At 44.0% G+C, this 11,529-nt stretch overlaps 2 protein-coding genes across 5 annotated transcripts in view; both read left to right on the top strand.

Annotated features, from left to right (window-relative positions):
- Window positions 1-2,122, top strand: part of LOC127051893 (uncharacterized) — a 119,866-nt gene extending 117,744 nt beyond the window's left edge. Inside the window, exon 3 of the mRNA XM_050954857.1 lies at window positions 552-2,122. Within this exon, the coding sequence (XP_050810814.1) occupies window positions 552-1,048 (497 nt within the window). The 3' untranslated portion in view covers window positions 1,049-2,122. The remainder of the gene's footprint in view (window positions 1-551) is intronic.
- PAK6 (p21 (RAC1) activated kinase 6) overlaps window positions 1-11,529 on the top strand; it is a 57,294-nt gene that overhangs the window by 32,917 nt on the left and 12,848 nt on the right. For 2 of the 4 annotated variants that reach the window (XM_050954814.1, XM_050954816.1), the window contains one exon: window positions 9,042-9,250. In XM_050954814.1, the coding sequence (XP_050810771.1) occupies window positions 9,047-9,250 (204 nt within the window). In that variant the 5' untranslated portion in view covers window positions 9,042-9,046. Of the gene's footprint in view, window positions 1-7,468; window positions 7,561-8,281; window positions 9,251-11,529 lie in introns of those variants that run through there. The other 2 variants (XM_050954815.1, XM_050954813.1) reach the window with 2 other exon arrangements.

Here is an 11,529-nt window from a genome sequence, read left to right as displayed (position 1 = left end):
AAGGGGAGAGAGATGGCCATTCCTACTGGGCTGTTTGCCTGTTGCTTAAAAGAAATCCTTCCTTGCAGGTAGCCAAGCAGGGGGAGGGAAGGGAGGGTAATGGCGCTGAGCTTTTTCGCGTTTGGCTGGCAGAGATCTTCCCTGCTACCAGCCACGTGGTGGGGGGGAGGGGTAAAGTGATCATCCCAGAGAATTGGATAGGGGGGTGGTTTCTGCTGCTGCATGTTAACAGGAAAGAAGCAGCACTGAATGGGATTTGCTTGGTATTTGGGAAAGGAGGGCACTGTGTATATAAAGGCTGCAGAAGCCGAAAGACAATGCTTACCATGGCCGCATGCAAGCTAAATTCTGCTGCCCGGACCTGCGTCTGTGAGATTTCTAACACCAGAGCCGCAGGCACTCAATATTAAGATGTAAAATGCAACCTTGTAGTGAAATCACATGTACTATGTAAGGTGAATAGTGTTGTTCACTGTGAAAGAGTATAACCATTGTTCTGTAAAATGTATCTTTTAAAATACTTCTCTCCCTCTTTTACCTCTCTCATGCAGCTGCAAATTTTTCAAGCCTCCCTACTCCATCCCGAAGGCTATCTCAGATAATGCGGAGGAAAAAAAAGTCACGAGACGAAATGTTCTCGGAAATCATGGAAGTAACCCGCAATGAAAGAGCTCATCTGAATGAGTGGAAGGATGTGGTATCAAATTACAGGAAAGATGCCAGTGAATGTGAGGACAGGAGGGACCAACGTGAGGAGAGGAGAGACGCTCGAGATGAGAGGTGGCGGCAGGAAGATCAGAGGTGTAGGCAGGAAGATCAGCGGTGGCGGGATGCAACACTGGGGCTTCTGCGTGATCAAACTGACATCCTCCGACGTCTGATGGAGCTTCAGGAACAGCAGCAGGGTCACAGAGTGCCGCTGCAGCCTCTGTGTAACCACCCTCACCACTCACCATGTTCCATATCTTCCTCACCCAGACGTGTAAGAACACGTGGGGGAAGGCTTCATGCACCCGCCCACTCCACCCCTGTGGACAGCCCAACCTAAAGGCTGTCATTACTTTGAAATATTTTTAGTGGCCTTTTCCTTCCCTCCTATCCGCCTCCCAAACCACACCCGGGATACCTTGTCAGTTCTCTGCCTCTTTTTATAATGACTTTTTAATAAAGAATACATGATTTTTAAACTATAGTGACTTTATTTCCTTAAGCAAGCTGTAATCGAAGAGGGAGGGTGGGTTGCTTACAGGGAATGAGTCAATCAAGGGGGAAGTTCATCAAGGGGAAACAAACGCAACAGTCACACCATACCCTGGCCCATGATGAAACTCATTTTCAAAGCTTCTCTGATGCGCACCGCTTCGTGGTGTGCTCTTCTAATCGCCCTGGTGTCTGGCTGCGCGTAATCAGCGGCCAGGTGATTTGCCTCAGCCTCCCACCCCGCCATAAAGGTCTCCCCCTTACTCTCACAGAGATTGTGGAGCACACAGCAAGAAGCAATAACAATGGGGACATTGGTTTGGCTGAGGTCTGAGCGAGTCAGTAATGTGCGCCACCGCACCTTTAAACGGCCAAATGCACATTCTACCACCATTCTTCACTTGCTCAGCCTGTAGTTGAACAACTCCTGACTACTGTCCAGGCTGCCTGTGTATGGCTTCATGAGCCATGGCATCAAGGGGTAGGCTGGGTCCCCCAGGATAACTACAGGCATTTCAACATCCCCAACTGTTATTTTCTGGTCTGGGAAGTAATTTCCTTGCTGCAGCCGTTTAAACAGAGTAGTGCTCCTGAAGACGCGAGCGTCATGAACCCTTCCTGGCCATCCCACGTGGATGCTGGTGAAACATCCCTTGTGATCCACCAGTGCTTGCAGCACCATTGAAAAGTACCCCTTGCGGTTTACGTATTGGGTGCCCTGGTGCTCCGGTGCCAAGATAGGGATATGGGTTCCATCTATAGCCCCACCACAGTTAGGGAATCCCATTGCAGCAAAGCCATCCACTATGACCTGCACATTTCCCAGAGTCACAACCTTTCGTAGCAGCAGCTTAATGATTGCTTTGGCTACTTGCATCACAGCAGCTCCCACAGTAGATTTTCCCACTCCAAATTGATTCCCGACTGACCAGTAGCCGTCTGGCGTTGCAAGCTTCCAGAGGGCTATTGCCACTCGCTTCTCAACTTGAGGGCTGCTCTCATCTTGGTATTCTGGCGTTTCAGGGCAGGGGAAAGCAAGTCACAAAGTTCCATGAAAGTGCCCTTACGCATGCGAAAGTTTCACAGCCACTGCGAATCATCCCAAACCTGCAAAACTATGTGGTCCCACCAGTCTGTGCTTGTTTCCCGGGCTCAAAATCGGCGTAAAATGGCTAGAACCTGCCCCATTACCAGCAGGATCGCCAAAGTGCAGGGGCCCGCGGTTTGAGAGAATTCTGTGTCCATGTCCTCATCACTCTCGTCGCCGCTCTGCCATAGCCGCCTCCTCCTCGCCTGGCTTTGCAGGTCCTGGTTCAGCATAGACTGCACGAGAATGCACGAGGTGTTTACAATGTCCACGATTGCGGTCTTGATCTAAGCAGGGTCCATGCTTGCTGTGCTATGGCATTTGCCCAGTTCACTCAGGAAAAAAGGCGCGAAATGGTTGTCTGCTGCTTTCACGGAGGGAAGGGTGAGGCTGTACCCAGAACCACCTGTGACAATGTGTTTTGCTCCATCAGGCACTGGGATCTCAACCCAGAATTCCAAGGGGTGGAGGAGACTGCAGGAACTATGGGATAGGTACGGAATAGCTACCCACAGTGCAACGCTCTGGAAATCGACGCTAGCCTCGGTACATGGATGCACACCACCGAATTAATGTGCTTAGTATGGCTGCGTGCATTCGACTTTATGCAATCTGTTTTACAAAACCGGTTTATGTAAAATCGGAATAATCCCGTAGTGTAGACATACCCTGAGGAGTCACTTGGGGACACTGGGCTGATATTTTTTCCCATCCAGTATCTAAGAGTGCTGTACTCTTAGTCCAGGGAGGGCATGACCCACCAAGCTTGGGAGCAGAATGGTGATGCCCACAGGGTAGAACTCCTCAGCCACAGTGGTGTTTCAGTTGCCATAAGAAACTGTTTTAAATAAAAAATAATCAAGTAAACCTCAGACACCCTGCTACCTACCTCCCTCACTCACGTTGAGTGTGTGTGTGTGTATACACATATGCATACACACAATGACATAGTCAGAGCTTATATACCTGCCCTATGCAGAGAAACTATAATTATATCAGGGAAGCTGATGAAATAACAAATCACATGAGCAAATTTGCTTTAGGATCTGAAATACTGTGTGATAACAAAGAACAATTCCTGCCACCATTTACTTCCTTCTTTCTTCTGTCCAGCTGATCATTTTCTATGCCCATTTCTCTAATGTCTCCCAGTCACTCCTTCCAACTCTGATTTCCTTTCCCTCTTCACTAATTCCCCCTTCCTTTCATCTGAGCCTAACCCTTCTCTCTCCTTGCCCCTCCTTTCCAGCTGATCCCTCTCATTGCTCTGAATCTGCCATCTGTGGTTTTTCTTCTGCTCAACAGCAGATGTGACAGCTTTTGGAACTATATTATCTATGAAAAGCTATATCTAGTGTTAAAAAATCTGACGTGGTTTCCCAGGCAGCAGAAATGGACCATTGAGAGAATTTAAATCTCCAGCTGCTTTTGTCTCAGGGTAGTGACTTTTATTACTTATGTTTATGACATTTCTTACAGTACGGCTATCAGTCATGAATGAAAAGACCAGGGTCTAGTAGGTTACTATGGTGTCGGTGTCGCAGGATATGTATGACAGATTAAGGGGATGTTGTCTAATAGTTTAAGGCTTAAGTGTAAATTTTGTGTTTATTTACAAAATCTAAGTCTTATATGATAAAAATATTCTTATTAATTTGTTTTTGGATAACAAAGGGCGTGTTTTAGTGTTTCTTATTTAAACATTCTCCTGTTGGAAACTCAAATATTATAGCCAATACAGGAGAACCACAAGTATAATTGACCATTCTCATTTCACTGTCCAAGCTGAGTGAAATGTAAAACCTAAAAGATCATTAAAGCTGATGGGATTTTAAATACCTATTTTTAGTATATGATTTTTTATCCTGACAGTGTCCCTTTAAACTACAACTACCTATCCAATATCAGACTATATTTATAATCAAAGCAATTAACGTAAAGCAAATGTCATTGGAAACCCCGAGGTACATGTAGGCGTACAGGGTTGGATGCATTTTATCATTAGAATACTCATACTACTAGCCAAAAAGACACAAAGGCCAAATTTTCAGCCAGCTGCTGTAAATGTGACCATGAACTTAATGGATACATGTTTCTGCATATGTGAACCATACTTTTGTGTATACGGATGGGGTAAGTGCTTTCTAAATGGTGATTTGAAAGCACAATTATCTAATGTGAATGCACCTATGTTTTGTATATGTGCATGCAAAGTTATATGCTGGGGTAGATCTACTTTTGAAGACTGGTTGAAAATTTGGCTCTGAATGGAAAATTGAACATTTTAATTCAGTAATTTGCATATAAATCCAATCATACTGAATCATAAAGGAATACGACTAGTTATTATTTATGGATTTATTTTTACAGCACCCAAAGTGTGCTCGGGGCTTTACAAAACAAATAAAAAGTCATTGTCCCTTCCCTATCGATCTTACAGTATAATTAGGGCCCTACCAAATTCATGGCCCAGTTTGGTCAATTTCACAGTCATAGGGTTTTAAAAATCATAAAATTCATGATTTCAGCTATTTAAATCTGAAATTTCAGTGTTGTAATTGTAGGGGGCCTGACCCTAAAAGGAGTTGTGGGGGTGTTGCAAGGTTATTGTAGAGGGAAAGGGGGGTTGCAGTACTGCTACCCTTACTTCTGCACTGCTGTGAAGGCTTCGCAGCAGTGCAGGCTGCTGGAGAGTGGCGGCAGCTGCTGGCCGGGAGCCCAGCTCTGAAGGCAGAGTCACTGTCAGCAGCAGCACAGAAGTAAGGATGGCATGGTATGGTATTGCCACCCTTACTTCTGTGCTGCTGCTGGCAGGGCGCTGCCTTCAGAGCTGGGTGCCTGGCGAACAGCTGCCACTCTCTGGCCGTGCAGTTCTGAAGGCAGTGTAGAAGTAAGGGTGGCAATATTGAAACCCCCCTAAAATAACCTTGTGACCCTCCTGCAATTCTCTTTTGGGTCAGGACCCCCAATTTGAGAAACACTGGTTTCTCCTGTGAAATCTGCATAGTATAGGGTAAAAGCACACAACAGACCAGATTTCACGGTCCATGACACGCTTTTCATGGCTGTGAATTTGGTAGGGCCCTAAGTATAATTATGAATGGGATGCAATGAGGGAAGTTACAAAGAGTAGGGAGGGGGTGGATGAAGAAGAACAAGGGTTAAAACAATAAGATCACTTGGTTACTCAGTTTAGGAATGTTTCCATCCTCATGGCTCAATGAAGAGGTTTTAATTAATAATTATTGACACACTTCTTGCCTCAGCAGAGAGTTGAGATTTACAGCACTTTATCCAGTGCTTCCCACTTCCTGGTTTTTGTCAGATGCTGTGGAGCCTCTCTTTGGCCTGCTAAACCCAGGGCTGTGAGTTCAATCCTTGAGGGGGCCACTTAGGGATCTGGGGCAAAAACCAGTACTTGGTCCTGCTAGTGAAGGCAGGGGGCTGGACTCGACGACCCTTCGGGGTCCCTTCTAGTTCTAGGAGATGGGTATATCTCCATTATTATTATTATTATTATTATTATAGTAGCCCCACCTGACCTTTGAACAGTGCCAAAAGGAGTAGCTAGCAGGTCACTTCCCTTTCCAAGGAAATCTGCAGTTCTTTTCCTTCAACAATTGTCTCTACGATTATTTCTCATTATTTATTATCTGAATTGCACTAGTATTTAGGCACCCCACTCATGGACCAGGACCCCACTGTGCTGGGCTCTATACAGATACAGAACAAAGACAAGTACTGCCTCACTGAGCCCACCATTAGAACATATGTGGCCTGGGTGCCATTGGAACTACCTTCAAAGCAAAGATGGTTCTGGCAGTGCACCCTCTCAGGTGCAGAAGTGTGGCCTCATAGTGCTTCTCTAAATGGGTTTTTATTTGTCTGGCCTTTCTCTACGTTGTTTCTCCATTTTTCAGATAGAATAATAAGTCTGGGGTCTCATTGTGAGCATTTTGATGCAGCACAGTAATGCTGTGTTTGCACTTGAAAAGTCCGTATAAATGCCCTGCTGTGATATACAATGTAAGGCCCTGATCCTGCAAATGCTTAATGCACATGATTAACTTAACCACCGTAAATTGATTGATTCCATCCCCTCCCTACTGTTTCAAGGGAACTATGCATGGTAGTAAAATTAAGCATGTACATATGTGTTTGCAGGATCCAGGCCCTAAGGACAGGAAATACAGCAGTATGTTAAATAATCACTTTTTAATCACTGTACACTGCTTTAAACTGTAGCTCTAAATGTATCAACATGAATTATGTACAGCATTATATCATTAAGAGAGCATGATATTGAAGTGTATAGCATGTAAGGAAAATATCACCAGAAATGTGTGTCTACTGTGAAAGAAATTATTTTCACTATGTTCACTGTTGTCTTTGGCCCATGAAATATTTATGCAGCAAAATAATCTAAAGCTGAGGTACTGGGAAGGGAGAATGATCTTCCTGAAGTGTAAGAGCTTGGTGGGGATCCAAAATCTGCTGTTGCATAGAGGGAAAGATCAGGAAGTGTCTATGTACACCAGTGGTTCTGTATAGATAATCCAGCATTAATGTAATATTAAGGTTGGGAAATTGAACCGCAAATTTAGGAAAATCCAGAATCTCAACTTTCTGCCACAATGTTAATAATAATATTATTTATTTATCGTAATTCAGTAGCATCTAGGTGCCCGAGTCATGTGCTATGCACTATACAAACACATAAGTAAAAGATGGTAACTGCCCCATCCTATGTATTTCCTATATGTATTATCAACAAACAGTAATATACAGTATTAAAGTTTAAATTGAACAAGAGAAAGAGAGAGAGAAAATTCTACATATGCAACATAATCAACTTCTGGGAATAACTTTAATTTGCAGGATTGCTGTCCTTTTGAGTGCTTGATTTTTCCATCTTAACATAGTATTAGCACTATTTTTTCCTTTTAATTTAGAAAAGTGAAGAAATAATAAAATAACTAGATCTGGAGGTCTTTGGCTTAAGAAACTGTAAATGTCTGTCAGGTTCTAGAACCATGCATAAGAATGCAGTATTCCTTTGCTGAGTCACCCTAACCTCAGGTGTTAATACCTTGAATAAAGGAACAGAGTAATTACTTCTGATTCATGCTTGTTAGCTCTAAATGGGATACAAGAGTGACTGGAGTGTCTTTCTGAGGGAAGAAGGCAGAGGACCAGGACAGAGGAAGTCCTGCACGGAAACCCTAGGAACAGTGAAGCTTGGGGAGAAAGTGTAGGCTCAAGTTTGTGTTTTGGTGAGTAACCCTCAGGAACTTTGTTGAGGAACCTGGCAGGAACTTCACCCATTTATTATTTTTTCATGACAGAGTCTACTGTGTGCTGGGCATTTTCTAGACATTCAGAAAGTGACATCCCTGCCCCCCAAAAACTCACAATGTAAGGACAGATAGCCAAGTAGACAGAAGTTACAGCAAGGGGGACAAAAAGCAAGGATTTTCTAGAGTGGGGATTATAAATTGCTTAAATTAGGGCTGTTTAGTTTATGCTACAGAGCTTTAGCACTGAGCCTGTGCTGAAGCATTTTACCTAGACTGAGCTATCTAAAATGCTAGACTCCTGCTGAAGGCTCCCTGACCGTTTCTCTCATCATGACCTTTCACAAGCTGCTATTTCTAATAGTATCATTCTAACCGTGGCATTCTTGACAGTTTGCAACTTTCTTGAACTGGAGATACTTGATTTATGGAATTTACAGCTCAAGCAGCTTTAGGTGGACAGTAAGGTGTCCCTGCTAAACGTGCCCTTAAAACCACAAATAGAAAACATTCTAGGTCAGATACATGAAATTGCTGACTTTAAGCATTTATAAATTTGAAACCAAAGAACCAAATTTCCACTAATTTTTTCCAGGCTTGATAAGATCTCTTCAGCAAGTTTAACTTTGGTAGCTATTTGTATTGAGGTGGTCATGAGCTGCAAGTTTGGGACTCAGCTTTTTGAACACCTCAAAGTTTCAAATGTATTGGATTTGTGGCTTTAGTCTCAGTCTATTATAAAAGTAGAGGCCATTCACAAAAATAAAATCCAGCTTTGGATTTAATACCCTACCTCCCCACATCCAAAATAGCCCTTTTAAAAATACTAATAAAACTGAGCGTTTGGTTCAGGCCTATATCAACTTTTAAAGTTAGCTGCAGATAAAAAATTGGCTCAACCTACATTGCTTAAATTTTCCAAAAAATTTTCTCTTTGGCCTTCTCTGCTCTAGGAAGAGTAAGACCCATAACTATCTGCCTATGCAGCTCCTCTGGTGATGGCAATGGTGGCAGCTATAGATAGGGCTCAGGCTCTTTCTCTCTGTTATCTAAGCTTATTCTGAGTAGATTTAAATGAGAAGTCATAAAAACAGCTATCTACAGTCTCCCCCATTACTCCCAACAGGGTAGCTACATCAGTGGTGATTTATGGATCCTAGTGTAAGCTCAGCTATTTAGGCTGAGACCAAGGTTGGAAAAACTCAGACTAAAAGGAATTTGTATGAGCAATGGAAAAAGAGGGGTTAGACTAGAAATTAGAATGCAGTTATAACTGTAGGCACGTTTGCCAACCCTCCAGGATTGTCCTGGAGCTTCTGGGAATTAAAGATTATATCATGTGATGAAACCTCCAGGAATATGTCCAGCCACAATTAGCAACCCTAATTGGAGCAGTACAATAACTACTGTGAAGACCAGATAAATGACTAGATCTAATGCATTTGATCTCTCTGATTCAGGCATCATGTTTCGCAAAAAGAAGAAGAAACGACCTGAGATCTCTGCTCCGCAGAACTTCCAGCATCGGGTCCACACCTCGTTTGATCCAAAGGAGGGTAAATTCATTGGCCTGCCCCCTCAATGGCAGAATATTCTAGACACCCTAAAACGCCCAAAGCCAGTTGTAAACCCTTCAAGAATCACCAGGATGCAGCTTCAACCTATGAAGGTGAGAGAGGAAAGTTAATCCTTCCCCTTCTGTCAAATGCATGCAACCCAAATGAAGCAACACCTCCTATGTTCTTCAGAATAAAAATGTCCTCTTATGTTACAGGATGATCTGTAAGGAGTCCAGGGGAGGTTAAGGTATAGGTTTTGACCAAGTTTTATCTTCTGTGACAGCAGAGTAAAACCTCTCTGACTCCAAAGGAAAGGTGACAAAATAGAAAATGGCACCCTGGGCGAACTTCTTTAAGGCCATTCCTGGGAATGAGACATCAGAGGGCTTGATTGTTCAGCAGCTGAAGAGCTACATTGAACTGCAGATCAATCAGAACATTGAGATTGGCAAAAAAAAACCAACATAATTTATAATCTAACAGTCAGACTCACAGGCAGGGGTGGTGATGGGGGAGGCTTGCGGGGGCTATAGCCACCCCAAAATTTGCCTTAGCTCCCCCCACAGTATAAAGGGCAAACATTATGGAGATGTAAGGGTGGCATGGTATAGCATTGCCACCCTTACTTCTGCAGTTCTGCACTGCTGGTGGTGGTGGTGGCACTGCCTTCAGAACTGGGCGCCCAGCCAGCAGCCACAGCTCTCTGGCCACCCAGCTCTGAAAGCAGCACCTGCCGCCAGCGGCAGGACAGAAGTAAGGGTGGCAATGAGGCACCAAGTCTGCTGTGAACAGTGACACTGACAAAGTTTCTTTGCACCCTCTCCCAGTATTAATCAGTAACTATTTAAAAAATCTTTTCTGCTTATAACAATAATTTTGATAAATGTGTTTTAGTCTTAATTTAAAAGCGGTGAGGAAAAAGTAAATTCATTTTAAGCAATAGGGTTATAAATTTAGCATTTAAAATAGTGTTAAATATAAAAAATTTGGTTTTTAATTTATAAGTGGGGTCACACTCGGGCTTGCTCTGTGAAAAGTCTCGCCAATACAAAAAGTTTGAGAACCACTGAACCAGTCATTCAACTAGCCTTCAGTAAGAAATGGACCTTGGAGAGCTCCCAGCATATCCATAGGGAATATGATCCTAGGTTTGGCCTAACAAATTAGTGAACCACCTATGAATCTGAAAGGGATGAACGAGCAAGCCCCATATCTTACTGCCTCATCTGCAAGCATGAGAGATGAGTTTGTTCTGTCCTCCCTGTGCTTCAGTCAGGAGGAGGAGGTGAGGTTACACTGACCACAGCTTAAGCTAGTGGATCATTTAGAAACCATTACTATTATCCAAGTTTGCATTGCTGAGGTAAACTATAAACACAGACTGCTGAGGTTTAGGAGTGAACTAGAATAGTAATTTAGGCTTACTCACCCTACTGAATAGGCTCCTGGGCTGGGTTTCTGATCCTTTTTTTATTTATTTATTTGGCTTTTTCCTTTTCATCACTTTTGTGTAAATGTGGTGGAACCAGTTTGCAGTCAATGTCCCAATCAAAGTGGTGATTGACAGAGCAGTTTAAACTGAAGGCAGAACAAGAGATGCATATATACACATGAGAAGATGTAGCACAGCAGGAGTAGAGAGATGAATTTGCCCGTGTCTAAGATATTGGACACAATTAAATGAGTTTGAGTGGCCTCAACTCACCTGTAGTTGATAGGGTCTTTCTTCCCTGCATTTCCTTCCTTAACTCACAGTGAGCCTGATTCTCAGCTGGTGCAAGTCAGTGTTGCTCCACTGGAGCGGTGTCAGTTTACATCAGATGAAGATCTGGCCCAGGGTAATTAATTCAGCATGGTTGGAAGAACCCCAGAGTTGAGACAGCAAACAGGAGATTACTTCTCCCTCCATAGGAAGGTTTCCTCATACAGATTGAGATTCACACAAGGGGTAGGAGTGATATTATACTATGCAGGGCTGGCTCCAGGCCCCAGCATGCCAAGCGCGTGCTTGGGGCGGCATGCCACAGGGGGCGCTCTGCCAGTTGCCAGGAGGGCAGCAGGCAGCTCCGGTGGACCTCCCGCAGGTGTCCCTGCGGAGGGTCCGCTGGTCCACCAGAGCCACAGAACCAGCGGACCCTCCGCAGCCACATCTGCGGGAGATCCACCGGAGCCGTGGGACCGGCGAGCGGCAGAGCGCCCCCCGTGGCGTGCCACCGTGCTTGGGGCAGCCAAATGGCTAGAGCTGGCCCTGATACTATGTCTTCTTCTGGAGAATAGATGATGAGTTCTTAGCACTTAAGCTTTTCACTTCCAAAATAAACAAGATGGCTAGGCTGCTGTATAGAATATTGAGTGTATAGGGCGTGCCACTCATACAGTACTAGTGGTT

This window comes from Gopherus flavomarginatus, chromosome 5 (assembly GCF_025201925.1).
Source record: "Gopherus flavomarginatus isolate rGopFla2 chromosome 5, rGopFla2.mat.asm, whole genome shotgun sequence".
Classification (NCBI taxonomy): Eukaryota; Metazoa; Chordata; order Testudines; family Testudinidae; genus Gopherus; species Gopherus flavomarginatus.
This window is presented reverse-complemented; position numbering and strand designations above follow the sequence as displayed.